Raw genomic sequence first — 23,575 nt, 5'->3', positions numbered from 1 at the left:
TCAAGACACAAACTAAGAAGAAAACAATGACAGGAAAACAACTGCAAGCAAAGCCTCAAAGAAAAGATGTAGATTGGACATAAGTCCAATAAGAATTTCTGGAAGAGCTAAATTAATGATCAAAAAAGAGCAAAAAAATATTTTAAAAATAAAATAAGAATGATAAAAGTAAAAATTGAGAAAACAAATTAGTAATGCAAGGAAATTATGAAAAATGAACAGCTTGATAAAAGAGGCAGAAAAATACTGATGAAAATGACACCATAAAAAGCAGAACAAGGGGCAGCTAAGTGGCTCAGTAGATAAAGAGTCAGATCTAGAGATGGGAGATCCTGAGTTCAAATCTGACCTCAGACACTTCCTAGCAATATGACCATGGGCAAGTCACTTAACTCCCACTGCCCGCATCGCCTAGCCGTTACCGCTCTTCTACTTTGGAACTGATTTCTAAGTCAGAAGGTAAGGATTGATAAAGAAGAAAAAGAAAATAGATTGAGGAGAGATAATTTAAGAATTATTGGATTATCTGAAAGCCATAATCAAAAGAAGAGCCTTGACTTTCAAAACTGCTTCTATTATTATTTTAACAGCTTCCTAGCTAGCTCTTCTCTGTCCAATCTACCCTGTACACCAGACTCTCAGTACTTTTACAAAGGTACTCCAATCAGACTTCTCTAAAGAAAATCTTCTTGGAGTGGTTTATTGCCTTCCCAACAAAGTAAAAACTTTTAACTGAAACTTAAGGTTCTCTATATTCTGGCTGTATGGTCAGCTTATCTCCTATTACATATATACCAGTAAAACTCAAATCAGTCAATAAGCATTTTATTTATTGTAGCAGACATGGTTCTAGGCACTGGGGATTAAAAAAACGATAGTCCCTGCTCTCACTTGCATTTTAGTGGAAGAGACAACATACAAACTTAATTCAGGATAAAAAAAGGATTGGAAATAATCAACAAGGGGAAGGCACTAAAATTAAGAAACATTAGAAAAGGGCTTCTATATGACGTAAGACTTTATCTGGAACTTTAATACTCCCTCCCAACATGAAAGACCCAAGTATGCCATGGGCACCTATCCTTCAACCCACAGTAGGTAACCTGAGAACATTAATATCCTGTTCTTCCCCACAAGGAGCCACCAGTTCCTTGGGTAAGCATCCTAATGTTTTTCCATTGTTAGGCCTTCTGAACCCACCTATGATACAAAATTATCTCTTCTGGTGGCTCTTAAGTCTCTGATTTTCCTATGGACTGGCTTATGTTCAGTGTGCCCAGCCTGCTTTGCCATCCTAGGTATCTGCCTCACCCTGAATGGGGAGGAAGGGGTCAGTGGATGAGGGAGTAGGGCTTTGAAAGCAACCTTTCATGTCTTTCTCTTCTTTTTCCATTTATCTTTCCTGCTCCCATTTCTGTTCAGGGGAGATGGGATATATTATTCAAAGGACTCTGTTTCTTGATGTATTTATAAAGAATGAGCAGAGCTGGTGGCCCTAGGCAGCTACTCAGACTCCAAGAAAGAGGAATCTTGTCTCATTTCCAATTCTAGTTCCTGTACAGGTTATCATTTTATTGCCTACTTCTGCCTCCAAGCCTTGGCTTAAACTGGCCCCCAACCCAACTCAGAATGGACACTTCTATACATTTATCTTCTTAAATTCTTTCCTTCAAGGCTCAGCCCAGGCATACCATTCCTCTAGAACACCTTCCCTGACTTACCCCTCCATCACACCAATTTATAAGTGAAAGTAATATTTTCATCCTCAAATTTCTCAAGGCCTGCTCTTTTCACCTTATTTCATGCTCTTTCATATGATAATTATTTGTATGTATGTCTATTTCCATGACTACAATTAGACAGTAGAGTTCCTTGCAGACTATATTCTTCTTCATCTTTGTACTCTTGCTTGAATTAAAAGTTTTTATAGATATTAAGTGATTAATTAATGTTTGTTGAATTGAACCAAGTTGCCCTCCCTACTTCATAGGGTTCCTGTGAAAATCCAATGAAATCATGGTATAGTTTTGAACCACAAAACCCCTTGTACATGTCAGTTTTCATTAGTGTTCCATCTGTAATTGTCTTGTCCCCTTCACTAGAATGGAGACTCCCTGAAGGCAAAATCTGTCTTGCACATATCTGTAGTATTCACACACACACCCCTTAGTACCCTTAGTAACTCAACCTCGGTAGGCTTGCTACCTCCAAACATCAGAAGAGGGAGTGGGGTCTAACAAATGGCAAGACCCCAGGAACTGGAGAGAAAGTCTGACCCCACCCTTCCCACCACAAGGGTCCTGAAATCAAAATGGTGGGATGTCTGTTTGAGAGGACAGAGGTGTCCTGGGGATCATGAGTACATAGATTTATAAGTGAAAAGCATCTCAGAGGTCACCTAATCCAACCCCTTCATTCTGTAGATGAGGAAACTGAGGTACAGAGAGGGTGAATGATCATCCAAGCCACACAGTTAGCAAGGGGTCAAGAAAAGGTCATAAGATCTCTTCCAGCCCCATAATCTACTCACTTGATTTCATTTCTAAGAGGGATTCCCAAAAATCTCCTGGGTTCTTTTCATCAGAAGGACTTGGTGATACTGAGGAGAAAGGAAAGAGGTTGTAAAAACAAAGAATGAGGCAAACCACTATGTTTCTACAGAGGTAGAATTTGAATTATTTAGGGGACACACTTGTCTGATTGGATCTTATATATTTTCAATACTTTTCATACACATTATCTGATTTAGTCTGCCCTGAAAGATTGGCAGGACTATCTTCATTTTATAGATGATAAAACCGAGACAGAATGAATGATGTAACAGATAGCCCAGTGACCTAGGAATGAAGGGGCAAAGGCTCCAAGTCCCTGATCCAGCACTTTTGAATGTTTTTATTGTATCCTTACCTGGAATTTCTTCCTGATTTTCATTGTTTTCATCTTGATTTTGGATCTCCTCAGTATTCTCTTCAACATCAGTAACCCCGGACATTGGAAATACTGGGGAAACAGAGAAGAATCAGCAAAGAATGACCTGAAGGGGAACAGTTTTTGGAAATAATACCCATAGCTCCCCATGCCTTTGCTTCTCAGGCTGAACACTTCTCATACTGTGTGGATTTAACACTTACCTTCCATTTTAGAATCAATAAGAGTGGTAAGGGCTAGGCAATGGACGTTAAATTATTTGCCCAAGATCACACAGTTAGAAATGTCTATGGTCATATTTGAACCCAGGATCTCCTCCAGGTCTGGCTCTCTGTAGACTACACTACCTCGCTGCTCCCTCTTTTCTAGTGTTTTTTATGCTTGTTCCATCCCTCATCAGGGCACAAGAACATACATTTAGAAATTGGAGGCGCCTTAGAAGATATCAAATTTGTGATTTGTCCATGGTCAAGCAGGTAAAAGCAATATATAGCTTGGAATTTGAAATTCAGGTCCCTGGATTCTAAATATAGCAACTAGTCATTCAATCAATGTACCTACAATGTACCTACTTTAACCACTTAATTCCTTAATCTATTCATCTCCCATGAGCTACTCCTCCCCCATCTCAGTTATACACACCTTTGATCTTGCCTTCACCCACAGATGCACCATTTCCATTTTCAGATATCTGATCAAAATCTATTAGCTTTCCATCTTTACCTCTGTCTTCCCTTGTCCATACAGTAACCTCCAATCATTTCTTTCCTAGGCTATCTTCCTTGTACTAGTCACTCTCCCCTGTACCCTATCTTGACCCCTTGGTGAACCAGTTCATCTCCACACTGCCCTATTCTCTTGAGTCTCTCTCTGTTCCCCTTATCATTTTGCTGATTGCTTTCTCATCAAGCCCCAGCATTAGACCATTCTCATCATCTGCTGCCTTCATTCCTACCTATGTGGGTAGGATGACCAAACATGGACACAGGTGGAAAAAAACTACACAATTATTTTGACTGAGTCCACTACAAATTTATATTACATAGCCTCAGCTGTGCCAATTCATTTCTACCTACAGATTGCCCTTCTGTCATCCCCTCTCTATCACTTATTTTCATTCTCTCCTTTTCTTTCAGTTCCTCCTTTACTAAGCCATGTATCTCCTTTCTTAAAAAAAAATAAAAACCTCACTTGATCCTTCCAACCCCACTAACTGTAATTCTATATTTCTTAAGTCTTTTGTGTCTAAATTCCCTGAAAAAAAGGTCATCTATAATAGAAGCCTTCATTTTCTCTCCTCTCATTGTCTTTTTATCCCCTCATAGACCAGCTTTCAACCTCATAATTTTACCAAAAACACTTTCCCAATTTACCAGTGATCTGTTCATTGCCAAATCCAATGGCCTTTTCTCAGTCCTTTTTCTCCTCTATGTCTCTCTTTGTCACTGTTGATTACCCTCTTATCCTGGATGGTCTCCTTTCTTCTCTATACATTGTCAGGACATCACTCTCTCCTGGTTTTTCTTCTCCCTATCTGACCACTTCTTCTCTGTCTCCTTTGTTCTAAATCAAGCCCTTGAACCATAGGTGTCCCACAGCATTCTGTACAGTGCTTATTCTCTTCTCCCTGTTTATACTATTTCACTTGTTGATCTCATTAGCTTCCATGATTTAATGATCGTTTCTATACTAATGATTCTTTAACTGTCCTGCCCTATTCTTACCTCTTTCAGTCTCACTCCTCTGCCTCTCAGACCTCTGATAAAGTGGCTTTACTCCTTTTCTCTACTGCTCAACCTGTTCCATCCAGTCTGCTCAAACATATTTCACATTCTGTTCCTCATTTTCCATCTCTCCCTGTCTACTAGCTAACTCCCTTCTGTCTATAAGCACATCTATGACTTCCTTATCCTGAAAAAGCCATCCCTTGATCCTTCCATTTCCACTATTGCCCTTAGAGCTCTTCTGCCTTTTGTAGCTAAATTCCTCTAAAACACCATCTACAATATGTTCCTCCACTTTCTCATGTCTCTCTTTTTTTTTTAAACCCTTACCTTCTCTTGGAATCAGTACTGTGTATTGGCTCCAAGGCAGAAGAGTGGTAAGGGCTAGGCAATGGGGGTCAAGTGATTTGCCCAGGGTCACACAGCTGGGAAGTGTCTGAGGCCAGATTTGAACCCAAGACCTCCCATCTTTAGGCCTGGCTCTCAATCCACTGAGCTAGCCAGCTGCCCCTCTTCTCACTCTTCTTGATGCCTTACCAATGTATCACCCCCCCCCCCAAGCGACTGATAACTAGTTGACAAATTCAATAATATTCCTCAGTCTTCTTACTAATTGGCTTACTAGTTCCCTTTTCTGAATGATACGCCACTTCTGTGGTGACCATAATGGAAATATACTGTGGTCTACTCATCCCCACTTGATCTCCCTTCAACAATTCTGATTCTTCAGACTGTGTTGTTGTTTAGTCACTTTTTAGTTGTGTCTACCTCTTCATGATATTTAGGATTTTCTTGGCAGAGAATGTTTTGGCATTTCCTTCTCCAGCTTATTTTACAGAGGAGGAAACCGAGGCAAACAAGGTTAAGTGACTTGCCCAGAGTCACAGAACTATTAAATGTCAGAAACCATAGTGACCCCAAATTAACTGAGAAACATCCCAGGTTAAAATGGTGGGCTTCTGTCTGGGGGAAACTCAGCATCTAGAAAGAGATATGTATGGATATATCTTATGGTTTAACCTGTTTAAACCATGTTTAAACATGGGCAATGTGAGGATCAGTTTTATTTGACTGTACTTTTTCATTACAAGGGAAAGCTTTTTAAAAATGTGCTTTATTTGGGGGTGGAGTAGAGTTATGGAGGAATAGTAATGGCGATGCAAATATAGGCAGCTTAGTGGTACAGAGAACACAGCACTCTAGAGCAGGGTTGGCAATCTTTTCCCAGTTTGAGTGCCCAAAGGGCAAATTCAAACTGTCTGTGAGTCCCTGGATTACTGGAGAGCTGAGGGAGAAAGTCTGCTTTGGGCAGTTGGACAGAGGGTTGGGGCATGCAAAAAATGTCCTCTGGCCCAGAGGAACGGAGCAGCTCCCCAAGTGCCAGCTCTGCATGCATGCCACTGCTTCACCAACAAGGCTCTAGAGTCAGGAAGACCGGAGTTCTAATCCAACCGCAGGTACTTGCTGGCTATGTGACCCATTCCCTCAGCTGTGAAATGGAGGTTGTAATAGCACCTACCTCCAATGATTGTTGGGAAGATCAAATGAGATGCATGTCAAGCACCTGGCACAGAGCAAGTGCCACATAAGTGTTGGCTATTGTTATTACTTCACATGACCTCCTTTCATGCCATATAAATGGCAGCTATCATTACTCTCTCATTATCATTTCACATGGCCTCCTTTTGTGTACTCTTTATCCCAGCCAAACTGGTCTACTTGCTGTTCCCAGATCTCCACCTTCACATTCTATCTTCATGCTGAAGGGGAAACATATTGGGTGTGCTGGCAAGAAGAGAGCAGGAAGTCCCGAACCACAATCCCCTTCCTCTTTTTCCTCTTGCAGTAAAATAACGGTGGGGTGCATGAGAACGGAGGGGGGGTTCCGACTGGCTTGTGAAAGATGTGCCCAAGGACAGAGGAGGGTGAGAATTGGGTTTAGGAAGGTGATCACGCACAAGGAGTAGGATAGGATTGGTTGTTACATTGTGAGCCCCTCTGGTGCACCAGGGAAACCCACCCCCCTTTGAAACTATACTTAACACTCACTGCATACTTCCCAACTGAGTTGCATCTCTGAGATGCCCTCTTTTGGAAGAGAAGTAAAGCAGCTTGCATTTTCATTTTGAGTGGGTGGGCTGAGTGCACAGGCTGCCTTCTTTGCCCAGCATGCCCTTCTTCCTCACTTCTATGTCATACTCTCTGGCTTCCTTCAAGCTTCAGCACTTGGGTCCTCTTCTACAGAAAGCCTTTGCTCTTCCTTATATATGTTAGGCTCTCTCCCCACTTAATGTTTTCACACATTCCCTTGTTTGTATGTTAATTCCTCCCAGTAGAGTCTAAACTCCTTGAGGACCAGGAACTCTCTTTATGTTTTGTCTCAGTATCTCTAGTGTTTTACACACTGTAGGCTCCTCATAAATGGCAGCTGGATTGGTTTGAACTTGGCCAAGGATGCTAAGAATGAGCAGATGGAGAAGGGAAAACCAAGAATCCTTGTGAACAGCACCATATGTCAGGTGCCTTGGGGAGAGGATTAAAGGAGATTATAACAATCTCTGACTTCCATGAACTGGATCTCAGAAGTCAGAGCTAGAAGGAATCCTGGGGATTTTCAAGTTCAGGCTTCATCATCTACAGAAGCAGTGTGAGGGATCAAATGGATCCAGGTTCAAATGCCATGTTTGACACTTCACCTCTGAGCCTCTGTCTATTCATCTGCAAAATGGGGACAGTGACCCTGGGAATTCCTGCCTCCCTGGGCTATTGGGAGGCTCAAATGAGAACACTATGTGGAGAGATGCGCACATTTTTAGCACTATATATAAATGTTATTTATTCTTAGGACAAAGAAAAAGTGAGGCCTGATGAGAAGTGATTTCCCTGTAGTCTAGCACCATGAAAGTGAGAACTGAGGTCTGATTTAGGTCTTTTGACTATAAGAAGATTCAAATTGATCCTGTATTAGTTTTTTATTGATCCTATTTACATTTAATTGGCTTTGACCTGTAACTGCCTAAGTCATGGTTCTTTTTCTCTTCAGTTTAGAAATCCAGTTCTTTTGCTGATAACTATTCTAATTTTGCCTCAAAGAATTTTGCTAACTTTACAGCATAAGACTTATCACAAGGGGGTTGGACCTAATATCTTACACTACCAAGTTATCTTTCAAAGATGTCTAGTTTGCTATCCCCAAAGAAGTCTAGGCCACTATCTTACAGGTGGATTCAAACAATGAATACATCTTAGACACACACAGGAGAGAAGGGTATGGGGATTGTTACTAGCCCTCATTTCCAATTTCCAACTTCCAACCAATCATATTGTTCCCCATATCTCAATTATGTACTCAGGCATGTTGTCCTTAGCCCCATGATGTCACCTACTCTGTTCCGCTCTTTGTTCTATATTTCCCAAAAATCTATAAAAGGGGAACTCTCCTTTTGCTTGGGGTCTTTGGCTGGAAAGTGAGGCAGCCTTTGACCTATCCTATTATCAGGTTTCACACCCTGTGAATAAAATGTTGTTTGGAGAAACATTCCTCAGTTTACCTTTTTGTTAAATTCCATTCATGACAATTGTCTAAGATTTGTGAAGGGGAAACATGAAGCAGCTGGCAACATAAGAAAAAGGCACTTTGTGAAAATGATTATCTTTCTCAAAAAATGTATAAATGGAACACTGATTTTTCTAGTTAGTACAGCATAGTTGGCAAGTTTTTTTATGGTAGAGAGAATAACAAATGATAGTAATGATGATGATGATAGCTAGTATATAGAGAGATCTTTAAGGTTTAAAAGCATATATGTCTCTATAATATTGCATTTATGTAATGTATACATATCATGTATGCATACATGTTTATCATATGTACATATAACATCATATATGTATATAAAATCTCATTTGATCTTCACAATAGCCCTATGAGGTAGCTCTTATTATCCCCATTTTATAGAGAAGTAAACTAAGACTAGGAATGATTAAGTCACTTGCCCACTGTCACACAGCTAGCTAGGGGATTTGAAGTCCAGTCTTCCAAGAGCAGCACTCTGCCCACTGCTCTGCCTAACTATTTTCAAAAGTCACAGTGTTTTAGCAGAAGAAAAGGATGAGTCATGATGCTACAGAGAGTGAAGAAATAGAAAGAGAAGCCCGGTTTGTAGAGAGTGATCATAGGTGAGTCTGTGCCTCGTCCCATAGAGACAGCCAGGACTCTCCTATGACCCAGGCTTATGTGTGTGTGGTGGTGAGGGTTAGGGGGGGTCATAGGAAGTTCCTGTATCGAGGAATCTCAGGGAGACCTGAGACCACTTGTCCTGGGGCTTTCCTGTTGACTCACCTCACAAGTTGTCCACCTTTACCTACCTGGGCTTTTCTTTTTCACAAGCAGTTCATACCATCCTTTCTCTCTCCACCTGGAATAAAGTCACAGAATGAAGTTGTTTACCTATGGAAGCAATGTCACCCAGAAATCACCAACTCTCAGACATGGAGAGGATTTTAGAGGCCATCAGATCCCAAGCATAAACACACTATTTCTCAAGGAAGCCTATTCTACTGTTTGTTAGAAAGCCTCTCCTGATGTCAAGCCCAAAGTTTCCCTCTTGGTGGTTTCCATCCAGTCCCCTCACCAAGTTTTCCCTTAGGGGACAAATAGAAAAAAGTCTAATCTTTCTTGGTAGCCCTTCAAATATTTGAAAACAGGTGCCACCTACTTAATTATAAATTAATGAGATTATTGTAGTAAAGTTGTAAGTAAGCTGAATAAGGTGGGAAAGAAAAACAAGGCATGGGGAGAAATGCTAGGTTTCTGGTTGGACTTGGGTTTGAATTCTAGCTCTGCTCCTTATCAACCTGTATAAATGTAGAGTCTTCAGAGACCTTCCTTAATAAAATGGATCATCTCCAAAGTTTCTTTTAGCTTTCTGAGACATCCTGAGTCCAAAGGAGCAGAGGCAAAGGCAGTAGGCTACACATATCAAGACTTATCAGGGAGATGTTGAATTTGGCTACAGTTGTATTTGCCAATCTAAACAAGGCAGGGCTATCCACTCAGCTTCTCAGCAAAGATCCCTACCATGAGGGCTTTAAACTGGGCATGTGGTCTTCTGTAAAATGTTTGCATCCAGTAGAGGAGGGGTTGGGTGCCACTGCCTAATCCAGCCATAAGGCACGGCACAGAGTGATCAGGGTCGAGACAATTAGAATTGGAATCTAGGCCCAACTAGAACAAATTCACTGCATGACCTTGGGTAAGTTATTTCTCCTCTCCATCTACGTCACCAATAAATGAATAAAGTTTGGATTGATCTCTAAAGTCTCTTGTAGCATAACCATTAGAGAATAGACTCCATGGGAGTCTCAAGGGATAGAATGGCACTAACAATAAGGCTGTATTGGAGAAACAGCTTGCTTGGCATCAGGAGTCAGGACTTCAATGGTCTTGCCAGTCTCGGCTCTTATGGAGATACTGTCATGTTGAGGCTCTCTCTAGCTCTTGTCTCTCCCTTACTTTTGATAGCGAATCAGTGACCAGGTGCTGTTGATTCACCTTCTGCAGCACCATTCCCATCTGCCCCTGTGCTCTCGTCCTACTGTCACTGTCCCAGTGAAGGTTCTTACTATTGTGTTAAATTCCCCAAACAAGAGGCAAATCAACTTGGCTTGATTCCCCACTCTTTCTCCACAAACTATCCTACTGCCAAAATATGTGTAGATTTGGTCATGCCTGTCACTCCTCTAGTTGAATCCCTTTACTGCTTATCATTATCTCTAAATAAGGTTCTAATTCCTTTGCCTGGCATTCCAGGTCCTCACAATCTACACTTCTAGGCATCTCACTCCAAACACACTACATGTCTAAGTGAACTTGGCTATACTCTGACCATATTACACATTTACCTCTGTGCTTTTGTTCATGCTCACCTCAACTCAGAAATATTTATTATCTCTTATGTGTAAGGGAATGGGTGCAACACAGACAAAGGCAAAAATGAGCCACTCTCAATAACTTTACATGGCAGGACTGATTGGGTCAAATGAAAAGGTGTTATGAATGAATGAATATAAAAGTGTTTATTAACTAGCTAAAAAAAACAACCTCTTGCCTTCTGTCTTAGAATTGATAATATTGGTCCCAAGGTAGAAAAGCAGTAAGGGCTAGATAACTGGGGTTAAGTGCTTTGCCCAGGGTCACACATCTAGGAAATGTCTGAGGTCACATTTGAACCCAGGACCTCCCATCTCTAGGCCTGACTCTCTATCCACAGAGCCATCTAACTGTCTTTAAGAAAGTATTTATTTATATGTTGGCTTAGTATGTGCAAAACACATATGGAAAAGATAGCCTCTGCTCTCAAGGAGTTCACAGTCTAATAGGGTAGAATCACACCTTTACATTTTAGCTAGGGTACAGCAACAAAAATGTCAACCAGTCATTTAGTAAGCTTTTGGTTGCCAGAACCTGAAGTGTTGAGGATGCAAAGAAAAGTAGGAAAAGCACTCCTTACCCTCAATTTATATTTTAATAGGGGAGATCATATATAGATAGCTGGGTACATACAAGATCTAACAGAGGAAATGGGAAGCATTTCTAGAAAGGAAAACTGGTAAAAACTGGTAGCAGTTTCTAATGTTAGAACATTTGACTATGCCAAGGGCTTTGGCACTCAAAATTTTTTTCTGGGTCTTCAGGACCTACTGCTCTCGAAGAAGCTGGGGTTGTAGCCCCTACAGGAGTAGTTTCTGGGCTGTCTCTCCCCTTGGTGATAATGGTGTTGGGGGCAATGTAGGCAGAGGGTTTATAGGTTGGGAGGTGGGGAGGGAGAAGCTGCCATTCCTAGAGTCTTTAGGCTTACCTGCGTATACATGGTAGTTGTCTGGCAGTTGATATTAGGGTTGGCAGGGATGGTGGGCTGCTTACCCAAAGGGATTTTTACCCTAGGTGATGACTGGAGCCTGGCTGAAAGCCAGGCAAGAAGCTCTCTGGGGAGTTGCTGTGTTCCGGGGTTCTTGGGTTTACCTGCCTGTCAGTGGCAGTTGGTCGTCAGTTGGTGGTGGTCGAGTTAAGTTGGCCCCCTTACCCACAGAGGATTCTCTAACTTAGATGATGGTCCCTTGGCTAGAAGCAGGCCTAGTGGCCAAGGGATGCTGCTATAATAGCAGGGCCCATTGGTGACAAGATAGACAATAGATCATTAACAATTGGAGTGGATGGTCGCAAGAAGGACATGCTCCTTCACCATCAGTCATTCCTCTTGATTGATAATGGCCATGGTGGTCATCTAATTTTTTATTTTAAAATTTTATTTATTTGGAATATTTTTCCATGGTTACATGATTCATGATCTCCACCCTAGTCTTTCCTTCCTCCCTCCTGGAGCTGACAAGCAGTTCCACTGGGTTATGAATATATCATTGTTCAAAACCTATTTCCATGTTATTTATATTTGCATTAGAGTGATCTTTTAATGCCAAGACCTCGATCATATCCCCATCAAACCACATGATCAATTGTATGTTTTTCTTTTGTTTTTGCTCCCACAGTTCTTTCTCTGGATGTGGATAACATTCTTTCTCATAAATTCCTCTGGATTGTCCTGGGTCATTGCACTGTTGCTAGTAGAAAAGTCTTTTACATTTGATTGTGCCACAGTGTATCAGTCTCTGTGTGTAATGTTCTCCTGGTTCTGCTCCTTTCACTCTGCATCAGTTCCTGAAGGGCTTTACAGTTCATATAGAAATCCTCCAGTTCTTCATTCTTTTCAGCACAATAGTATTCCATCACCATCTTGTGCCACAATTTGTTCAGCCATTCCCTAATCAGTGGACACACCCTCATTTTTCAGTTTTTTCCCCACTATAAAAAGCATGGCTTATAAATATTTTTGTACAAACATTTTTCCTTATTATCTCTTTGGGGTATAAACCCAGAAGTAGTCAAAGAGAGGGCATTCTTTTAAAACCCTTTGGACATGATTCCATTGCCTTCCAGAATGGTTAGATCAATTCACAACTCCACTAGCAATGCATTAGCATCCCAATTTTGGTCATCTAATATTTATGGAACCCTCATAGTTACATGAAACAGAATCTGAACTCTTCCCTAACTTCCCATCATAGACCCTACAACAAATGGTCTCAAACTTCTCAAGTCACCTATTCCCCCTCCATTCTCACATCTCTCTTAGGAGAAGGATGAACTTCATATATTTTTACTGAGAAAACATCCTTTGCTTTCCCACTGCTATAAATCAAATACCTTCATTGTTACTCCAGTCTTTCTTTCTCCCGTTTCATGGGAACAGATAGTTCTCCTTGCCAAAACCAACCTTTACCTGTGCCCTTAATCCCCTCCCCTCCCCTCCCATCTCTCTAGGATCTTGCTCCTTTGATCATTTGATTTTTTCACAATCGTTAGTCTCTCTTTAGCCAATCATTCTTTTAAAGAAAAATACCCTCCACTTGATCTCATTATGCCCTCAAGGCGTCATCCTGTATCTCTTCCCTCTAAGTTATATACACTAATTTCCTTCCATGTTCTCACTTCCCTTTCACTTCTCAACCCTTTACAATCAGGCTTTTCTGATACCATTACTCAGCTGAAATTATTTCTATGATTATCAAATATCTAACTACTAAATCCAATGACCATTTTATCGCTGTCTTCATTCTTCTTGATCTTTTTTGATTATTGATTACTCTGTTCTGTGAGACACTCTCCTTCCTGGTTTTTTGTCATTGTTATTGGGGACCCTATAGTCTCCTAAATCTCCTACTTGTTAGACTTTTTGTTTTGCTATTCTCTGGTACCCACCTGCTCTGTTGGAGCAACCTCAATGCTTTAATGACTTCATGTAGATGCACCCCAGGACTCTGATTTCTCCACTTTCTTTTTTTCTCTGCACTATATTCTCTGAACTAATCATCAAGTGATCCCATTTGTCATCTCTATAGCAAATTACTCCCAAATTTGTATACTCAGCCCCCATTTCTCTTCTGAGCTCCAATACTGTGTTATCAACTGCCTAGTACATGTCTACTTAAGCATTCCAAGAGCATCTTAAATTCAAAATGCTCCATGATGATTATGGAAATATGTGTTGTATGATTTCAGATGTATAACCAATATCAAATTGCTTACCGTCTAGGGAAGAAGGGTAAGAATGAATTTGGAACTCAAAATATTAGAAAATAAATGCTAAAAATTGTTTTTACATGTATTGGGAAAAAGTATTGCTGAAGGAAAAAAAATTCAACATGCCCCAGAAGAGATTCTTCTCTTTCTCTTTAAACCGGCCTCTCTCTTTCTACATCACATGTTTCTATCAAGAACATCCTTCTGAACATATCAGTTTTTAAGCTTCAGAGTCATCTCCAACTCTTAGTTCTCCTTTATCCCTATGTCAAATACAGCTCATTGTGACCTCCACAACATCTCTTGAATACACCACTCATCCAGTTCTATCAAATGCCTCCTATGTGCTATGCATTGGGCATTCAAATACAAAAATCACCTGCAGAGAAAAGTAAATGCAAGATGCATACAAGGCAGTTACAACATTGCCCTAGTAACTGGTATTTGTGTGTATATTGGGCAAGGTGGTATTCTGGAGAGACTTCTTATAAGATGAGGCACCTAAGCCAGAGTACATTCACACTCCAGTAAGGTCTAGATGATGATCCAGACAAGAAGGTTGAGGAAGAGTTGTCCAGTCAATCATACAGGAAGGAGGAAAACCAGGAAAGGTTAATGCCATGCAAAGATTGCTATTCACCTCTAGGGAAAAAACGATTAGAATCAAAATGCATATCAAAGCATATGATTTCTCACTTTGATTTGTGTTTTTATTTAGGAGTTTTGATTTTATATGAGTATTCTCTTATAGAAATGAATAATATGGAAATAGATTTTGCATGATAATATAGATCAAATTACCAGTTGTGGGAAGGGGGAAGGAGGCAATTTGGATCATATAACTTCAGAAAACTTATGTGGAAAATTGTTATTACATGTAATTGTTATATCTTAACAAAAATGACTCATTTCTTAAAAACTCAAGAAAAAGTTTTCAGGATGAAAAGGTAATAATTTCAAGAGCAACAGAGAAACAACCAAGAGGAAGACTTAGATTTAACAGTTAAGAGAGTGCAATTTTGGACCAGAGATAGGACTTTGAATCACATGGCCAGGGAAGAAAGGACTAGAACCTAATCTTACTCAACATTATTTTTTGTTTCTTCAAGAGTCAAAACTAGTTATCTCCAGAGAAAGATAAACCAGGGTGAGTAGGACACAGATGTTGAAGGAACTTCTAGGTTAAAAAGCTTTCTGTAAGGGGGGGAGTGGGGGCGGAGTCAAGATGGCTGCTTACAAGCAGCAAAAGTCCAGACCTCTGTGAAAATCCTTCCATACCAATCAAAAACAAAGTGCTTTGAGGGGACAGAAAACCAAATCTAATAACAGGACAGAGCCGGGGGATCCTCCTGCTCCATTCAACTTAAAAAGTAACCAGAGCAGGCTGAATTCTTGGGTTTAAGGAAAAGAAAGAAGGACCCTTCCCCCACCTACTGTGCTGAGTCTTTGGCAATCTCTTGAATCTCTGGGTGAGGACTCCAGCTTGGAGGGAATGTTCTAACCACAGCCAGCAGGGAGGCAGCTAGAGGAGAGAAGCTCAGAGGGGAGGGAAGCCTAGTCACAGCCACTATTCTCCATCTTAGGTCTCAGCTTCTTGAGGTTTGGACCTCAGAGCACATCCAGCTCTACAGATCAGCTCTGCCCTGGCTTAATCTAGTCTATCAATAGAGCAGATAAGAAGCCTTCAGAGGGCAGGGAAGCTCAATCTCCAACACCCTTTCCCCACAAACTGAGCTGAGAAAGGATGTAAGAATCCTGCTGACTCAGATCCTGGGGCAAATGCTGCAACTGTTACAGAATACCTTGATAACAGAGTGAGAAGCATAGCTCCATTCAGCCTCCACACCTTAACCTATACCCCTTCAGTTTCTGGTGCCAGCTGGAGAAGATCTGGCCTCAGGGCTCATTAATACTCCATCAGTCTAATCTAGTCAATCAGCAGAGCAGAGAAGAAGCCCCTTCAGGACAGAATAGCCCAAATCCACAGATTAAGCAAATCATCAGAGAAGCAAGATTATGGCCAATGACAGGGGACAAAGAAGGAAAAAATATGAGTAAACAACAGAAAAAGCAAAAAGGAATTACAATCAACAGCTTCTATCTGGGTAATGAACAAAAAGTAAATGGAACAGAGGAAGACAAAGGAACATCAAGCAAAAACACAGAAACTCCAGTGAACTGGGCTTAAGACTTTGGAGTAACTCAAAACACAATTCAAAAAACAATTGAGAAGCTGAAGACAATTTGGAAAAGAATTTAAAAAGCAAAATAATTCATCTGGAGACAGAAGCACATGAACTAAAACAAGAAAATAGTGTCTTGAAAGCCAGAATTGACCAGCTTGAAAATAAGGCAAAGAAAGTGGAATATGACCTACAAAGAAAAACAGACCAGAAGGAGGATGACCAAAAAGCCAGGGATGAGATTCAGTCTTTAAAAATTAGACTCCAACAACTAGAAGCAAATGACTTCACAAGGCAGCAAGAGTCTATAAAACAAAATCAAAAGAATGAAAAAATTGAGGAAAATATGAAACACCTCATTGATAAAACTATGGACCTAGAAAATAGACCCAGACGAGACAATTTAATAATTATTAAACTAATAGAGAATCATGACAAAAGAAAAAAACTGGACATGATTCTACAGGAAATTATCTAAGAAAACTGCCCTGACATTCTTGAACAGGAGGGAAAAGTGGAGATTGAAAAAATCCACAGATTACCTCCTGCATTTAATTCCCAATTGACAACACCCAGGAATGTTATAGTCAAATTCAAAGAACTACCAGACCAAGGAAAAGATCCTACAAACTGCTAAGAAGAAACCATTTAGATATCATGGAGCCATAGTTAGGATAACACAGGGCCTGGATGCATCCACACTGAAGGACTGGAAGGCATGGAATATGATATTCTGGAACGCAAGGGAACTGGGTCTACAACCAGGAATCAATTACCCAGCAAAATTGACTATATTCTTATAAGGGAAAGTATGGTCATTTAATAAAATAGAAGACTTCCAAGCATTCATAAAGAAAAGACCTAATTTAAACAGAAAATTCGATGCCCAAACACAGAACTCAAGAGAATTACCAAAAGGTAATTAAGAAAAGGGGGGGAAATTTTTAAGGGACTCCATAAGTTCAAAGGATTTGTATTCCTATAAGAGGATATTGGTAACTCTTAAAAATTGTTATTATCATCAGAGTAGCTAGAAGAAGTATGCTTAGAAGGTACAGTAACAAATTGGATAGGATGAAATGTCAAAAATATATTAAAAAACTAGGGGTAAAAAAGAGGATAATACTAAAAGAAATGGGAAAAGAGATGAAATATGATAAATATATATTGCACAAAGAAGAGAATGGGTGGGGGAGGTGGGGAGATCAATACAATGGAAGGATGAAAGGGGTTAGTGATAGTCTCTAAAAAAATTTATTCATTATAGTGGGAAGGGTCAGAAAGGTTCAAATTGAAGGAAAACTGCCAACTCCAAATTCAATCATCATCAACATAAACATCATCAACATCATCAACAATATCATCACCATCTAACTATGAATCTTTTCCTGGCCCAGGAAAGATTTTTGCTGGGTGGCCTAACCTAATAGCATACTATGCAGAGACCTGAATGAGAGTCAAAAGACCTAAATTCTAGGCTTGAGTGCTACTATGTGTCCTTTGTGGTTAAAAAAAAAAGCCTTCTTTTTCCTGGACTCAGTTTCCTCATTTATGTGTGAGTGAAGCTTACCTGGACTTTGCATTAAGTTAATCAAGTAAATCAAAGAATAAACCAGGTGTAAACACACAAAAAAGTTTTCTGTAACATGGTAGCAAAGTTCAGAAAATTAAAACTCCTGGTATAGCTTGGCCCCTTAAGTTTCTTCATGACTAGGGCACTTTGTTCCTTCTCAGGTTGGAGATATTGACTAGGTCAGTACCTTTTCATTTCTGCACCTAGGAGCTCCTTGCCAATGTAGTTTATGCTTAACACATTCAAATAACACATTGATTCAATGAAAAGAGCACTTAATATTAAATAACAAGGGAAAAAACTAAGTATCTCCAAAGGATACAGGGTTGAAAATGACTAACAGATGCCAAAAATCAAACATGGATGCAGGCCAATACTTGATAATGGTCACTCAAGCCCTTGCATATTTTACATGAGTTGAGGAGTGGGAAGTAAGACCTCCTTTACAGACCTGTTATGTCTGAGGTGGGAATGACAAAGGAGAAAGGAGTGAATTAAGACATGTCTCGTTGTTTTATCTTTTTCAGGATATTTGGTACAAATGGGATTTGGGGGCAGAATGTTTTAAAGGAGTTCTTTACTTCCACATGTCTCCACAATTTAAACACACCAGGAATAGAAACTAAGGAAAGGAATTAAATACAGTTGCATACTTTTTTATTTGGATATGTATTTTCTGGAAAAAACTGTCCCTGGAATTTTAACCAAACTGGGATATTATGTAGCTGGAATAGAAAACCTTCTCCACAATCACACCACCATAGTTTAGGTTCCTATCTCCTCTTGCCTGGATTATAGCAGTAGACAAATCCTAATTTGTCTTCCTGGTCACAATCTCTTTTCTGGTCAGTCTATTGCCACCTAGATGCCAAATTCACATTTCTCAAGTGTATCTCTAAGCATGTCATTCTTCTGCTCAAGAAGCTTTTGTGACTTTCTATTGCCTTTAGGACAAATTCTTTTGTATAGTATTTCAAGGCCTTCTCATTCTGGCTCTGACTCATTTCACCAGCACATTACCCCTTTTCTGAGATATAGATAGGATAAATTGGAGATTCTCAATTTATTTAGAGAGAAGGTGCATGTCATTAAGAGAAAGAACAAGAAAGGCTTCTTGCAGAAGGTGAGACTTTAAGAGACAGCTGGGTAGCTCAGTGGATTGAGAGCCAGGCCTAGAGATGGGAGGTCCTGCGCTTAAATCTGGCCTTGGACACTTCCTAGCTGTGTGACCTGGGCAAGAACCCCATTGCCCAGCCCTTCTGCCTGGGAACCAATGCATAGTATTGATTCTAAGGTGGAAGGTAAGGGTTTAAAAAAAAAGGTGAGACTTTATCTGAAATCTGAAGGAAGTTAAGGAGGCAGTAAAGGGAGGGACCAGGTTCAAGAGGACTTTTAAAAACTGGGGATTTTATATTTGAATTGGAAATAGGGAGTCATTGGAAGTTACTGCAGAGAGGGATGTCATAGTCAGACTCATAAAGATCTGACAGCTATGGGTGGCCTGGAGTAGGGAGAGTTGAAGCAGGCTGACTCACTAGTGGGCTATTACAATTGTCCTGGTGTGAGGGGATGAGCATTGGTACCTGAGTGGCGGCAATGTTCAGGGAAAAGGGAGCTTTTTTTGAGAAAGTAGAAACGAGCAACTGGCAAGAGATTGGAAATGGGGGGTGGAGGGAGAAAGGGGTTGGAGAGGCTGGCAAGATTGGAGGTCAGCAGAGAGATTGGGCATGAACACACAAATCTGAGCTAATACTGAATCTACAAGAACTGATGAGCTCACCTGTAACTCCTCAGCTCCCATCATTTAGTCTCCCTAGCTTCCTTCAAAGCGTACCTCAAGTATCCTATAGGAGGCCTTTCCTAACTTTTCTTTTCCCTGAGAATACCTTACATAAGTATTTTGTACATAACCAATTATTTCTGATTTGCTCCCCCCATTTGAATGTGAGCTTCTTGAAGACAGAGGTTGTGTTTGCCTCTCTTTGTATCCTTGGCACTAACTAGCTATTAGTACTCTCCTCACCCTTACGTGACTTTTTGGTCCATGCTGCTGCTCCCAGCCAAAGGGATAGCAAAGCCTTTGAGAACTCACTTGTGAGTTCTAAGCCATGCAGGGAGATTGAAGAGGGACGCCTGAATGGAGAGTGATCTGGGCCATTTTGGGGGTTTTATCCTTTAAATAGACCTTATCCATGAGGGCAGAGATTGCCCAACATAGTATTTATATTTATCCTGGTGCCTATGTATTTAATGAGCTTGCAGTGAATTAATGAATAAACTAATGAAAGAATGAATGATGCCTAATGATATTGAAATATATATCCATCACCTAAGGACCAGTCTAGGTTTGGAAAAGCTCATCATCAAACCTTGACAACAAGGTATTGAATTCTTCATTTGTAGCTATTCATTTAAGAATGACTATTGAGACACAGTAGGGCCATGACCAACATAGGTAGAATGGCAGCCCCCCCGTGATGAGTTCATGGACCCTAAGAAGTATTTGAAATAGGATTTTTATATACATGCCAGTTTTTTTAAGGAGATACCTATGTCACTATAGAATGTATTAGAGCATATTCTTAGTACAAGTCTCTACGATCAGTAGCAAAGACCCAGAGGCTTCTTTATGAGGCTAGGGCTGCCACAGGATATAGGGAAGCCACGTTAGACCCCATTTTTGTTGTTGTTCAATCATTCATTCCAATTGTGTCCAATTCTGTGAGACCCCATTTGAAGATTTCTTGGCAAAGATACTGGAATGGTTGGCCATTTCTTTCTCCAGCTCATTTGACAGATGAGGCAACTGAGGCAAGCAGAGTTAAGTGACTTCCCCAGGATCACATAGCTTGCAAGTGTCTGAAGTAGGATTTGAATGCAGGACTTCCTAACTCCAGGTCTGGCACTCTATTCACTGCACCACTTAGCTACCACAATCTTCTTAGACTTACAGAATTATCGAGTCAGAAGTCCAACTTAACCCTAAATAGTAGTCCTCCCTACAACTCCCATGGTTAGTGGTCACTCAGTCACCCAGTCTTCCTTGGATGTCTCTCAATAACTGGGATCTCACTACCTCCCGAGGGATAGGATATTTTGGATAGTTCTCAGCTGTAAGAAGTTCTTTGTTTTATCATTTTTTCCTTTCAAGAAGGCAAAATTGGCCTCTCTCTGCCCTCTACCCATTGTTCCTATTTCTTTAGTCTGGGATCAGGCAAAATGCATTTAAACCCTCTTTCACATTATAGCCATTCAAATACTTGAAGATAATCTCCATGTTCCACTAAATCTCCTCTCAGAGTAGCAGAATTTGAGAGGTAGAAGGGACCTCAGCTCCCATCAACTCCTCAACTGACTGTGCCCTCAACCTCAACTCCCAACTGACTGTGCCCAAAAGGAATCTCCACTAACATATCCAACAAGTGATCACTTATGCTACTTAAAGATCTCCAAAGAGGAGGAATTCCCCACTCTGCTTTTGTACCTTTCTAATTAGAAGTGAAGAAGGCTTTTCTCACACCAAACTGAATTGTGTTTCTTTGCTATTTTACAGAGTTAAAAACTGACCAGAGGGGAAGTAGTTTGCCCAAGCCCAGGTCACAGAGTTTCAGAACTGAAAGGCCCCACCACCATACCTCTCTCTTTCAAAAGGCCTGTTTTGTGGAGATGAAGAAGTTTTAAGGTAGGACCCCAATGGCAGGCGCTTGGTGGGGAATGCTTCCCTACCTACCTTTTTCATAGGAATACAAATTTAGAGCTAGAAGAGATCTTACAGGTCATTGCAACCATCCCCAAATTTTACAGATAAGGAAAAGTGAAATCCATTTAGGTTTGGTACCTGGCCCAGGGTCATATAGTTATTGAGTATCTAAGGCTGGATTAGAACCCAAATCTCCCCTAATTTCATGGTCCAGTGCTTAATTTACTATAGTAAGGCTATCTTACTATAGTATATATAGTATATAGTATATATACTATAGAGAAGAAAGCTGTAACTGGGCCCTAGTTGCCCAGATGTTCTACTCTTGGGTCTGTCTTTCTGAATATATCCTGGCTTACGTGGGAAAGGATGTGTATGTATCCCATGCCCATTTCCAGCCACCATTCTACCCATGTCTTGAAATTTGCACCATTCTCCATGAGCAGGGTAAGAAAAGCAATAATCCAAAACATAAGCACAGAAAGAAAGTATGGTACAGTTAACAGAGGGATGAACTCTGACCCCCAGCAATAGCTCTGGCTTTAGGGTCACCTGGAATGTAAAGTTCAAATCCAAGCCCCCAACTTCTGGCTGGAGTAGGTAGGGGATAGGTGTCCACTCATTTTTGTCAGAATTTAGAATCTTAAGAAGTAATTACCAGTGGTAAAAAAACACAAGCACAATGACGATGGCAGAGATAAAGTCCAGCAGTAACCATTTTAACATATACTCTTTTGGTGTCTAGAAAACAAAAAAGAGGTAGGCATAATTTGCAGGAGTACAGGGATGGAAGAAAGACCTCCTAGATTTCCCATGGCAGAACAATCTCAGATCATGTATTGGCTAGTATATCAAGCTTCCTAGAGAACCTGAAGGGAAGAACTGTTCATGTGCAGAGGGCCCTGGGGTGGAGATGGAGGGTTCTTAAGGGTTCCATATTGAGTCAAAAAAACTAATTCAGTCTCAAGATGTAAGAATAAACATGTCACTATCCTCTGCTTTATCCATTCAGTATTCCAGGAGAGCCACTGGCAAGTTGGAACTCACTGAGCAGAAGGCAAGCAGGACAATGACGGGCATGGAAACAGTGCCATATGGCGATGTATTGAGGGAACTAGGCTGTTTAGTCCAAAGAAGAAAACAGTTAAATTAAAGCATTCATAGGAACATAGGATTTAGAACTAGAAGGAAGCTTCAGGGCTATCTAGTCTAATCTATTTGATTTGAGGAAACTGTGGTCCAGCATGGTTAAGTGATTTGTCCAAGGTCACATAGGAAATATGTGGCAGAACCAGGATTCTGACCTCAAATCCAGGACTCTTTTCACCACATTATACTAGCTCACAGAGAAGGATTAGATTTGTTTTGTTTGATCCTAGAGGGTAGAACTAGGACCACTGAGTGGAAGCTACCGAAGTAGATTTCAGCTCAATATTCTTTTAAAAAAGGGAGGGGGGGAGGATTCCTAATGGGAGGTGTCTAAAATGCAACAGGCTATTTTTATAGTAAGTGAGCTCCCTGTCACTAGAGGTATTCAAGGAGAAGAACTTTTTTTGTTTTAGACAAGGCTTAGACTTAATGAACTTTGAGATTCCTTCTAGCTTAGAGATGCTCTGATGTCAATATCTGCTAGACTGGATCCCTGGGGAAGATAAATTTTGTTCAGTCATTTCAGTTGTGTCCAATCCTTTGTGATCTAATCTAGGTTTTTCCTTGGCAAAGATATTAGTTTGATATTTCCATTTCCAGTTCATTTAACTGATGAGGAAAATGAGGCAGAGTTAAGTGATTTGCCCAGGATCCCACTGCTAATAAGTGCCTGATGCCAGATTTGCACTCAGGAAGGTCTTCCTGACTCCAGTCTAGTGCTCTATTCACTGTGCCACCTATCTTTGCCCCTAGGAAAATTAATACAGGTAACTAACTTACCATAAAGAAGAATGGGCGTTTAATTTTCTTCAGTATATGGATGGTATTGGTGGTGACTGAATGAACCCCAGCACACCAGGCCAGAGAGTATAACCAGGGCTCATTGATCACATAGATGTTGGTGAAGATGCCATATTTTTCAAATTCCCTAGAGGAAAACAAAACCTTTTATAAACAATGGTACCTTCTTCTTCCAGTCAATGAAAGGTGAAACAGAACTTTTGTGTCAAAAAATACCCACTATCTAAATAAAAGAAACAAACTCAAAAATGATGATCCACTAGGAACAAAGGAACTGTAAAGGCAGTGGGTGGGATTTTTGCCAGTAAGACCCTTTCCCATCCTCCCCACACCACCCTTCCCAATGCACTTCAGCTGGAACGTTAATAACATCTGCTA

At 40.5% G+C, this 23,575-nt stretch overlaps 1 protein-coding gene across 7 annotated transcripts in view; it reads right to left on the bottom strand.

The window, feature by feature from the left end:
• The window catches only part of GDPD4 (glycerophosphodiester phosphodiesterase domain containing 4), a 112,712-nt gene that overhangs the window by 12,422 nt on the left and 76,715 nt on the right, over positions 1–23,575 (bottom strand). For 6 of the 7 annotated variants that reach the window (XM_007490909.3, XM_007490912.3, XM_007490911.3 and 3 more), the window contains exons 16-20: positions 23,177–23,324; positions 21,906–21,988; positions 9,021–9,070; positions 2,908–3,000; positions 2,531–2,599 (exon numbers count right to left, since the gene is read on the bottom strand). In XM_007490909.3, the coding sequence (XP_007490971.1) occupies positions 2,531–2,599; positions 2,908–3,000; positions 9,021–9,070; positions 21,906–21,988; positions 23,177–23,324 (443 nt within the window). Of the gene's footprint in view, positions 1–2,530; positions 2,600–2,907; positions 3,001–8,994; positions 9,071–21,905; positions 21,989–23,176; positions 23,325–23,575 lie in introns of those variants that run through there. The other variant, XR_008911428.1, reaches the window with a different exon arrangement.

The sequence above is a fragment of the Monodelphis domestica genome, chromosome 4 (assembly GCF_027887165.1).
Source record: "Monodelphis domestica isolate mMonDom1 chromosome 4, mMonDom1.pri, whole genome shotgun sequence".
NCBI classification, from domain to species: Eukaryota; Metazoa; Chordata; class Mammalia; order Didelphimorphia; family Didelphidae; genus Monodelphis; species Monodelphis domestica.
The sequence above is the reverse complement of the archived record's forward strand: the minus strand, read 5'-3'. Positions and strand labels throughout refer to the sequence as shown.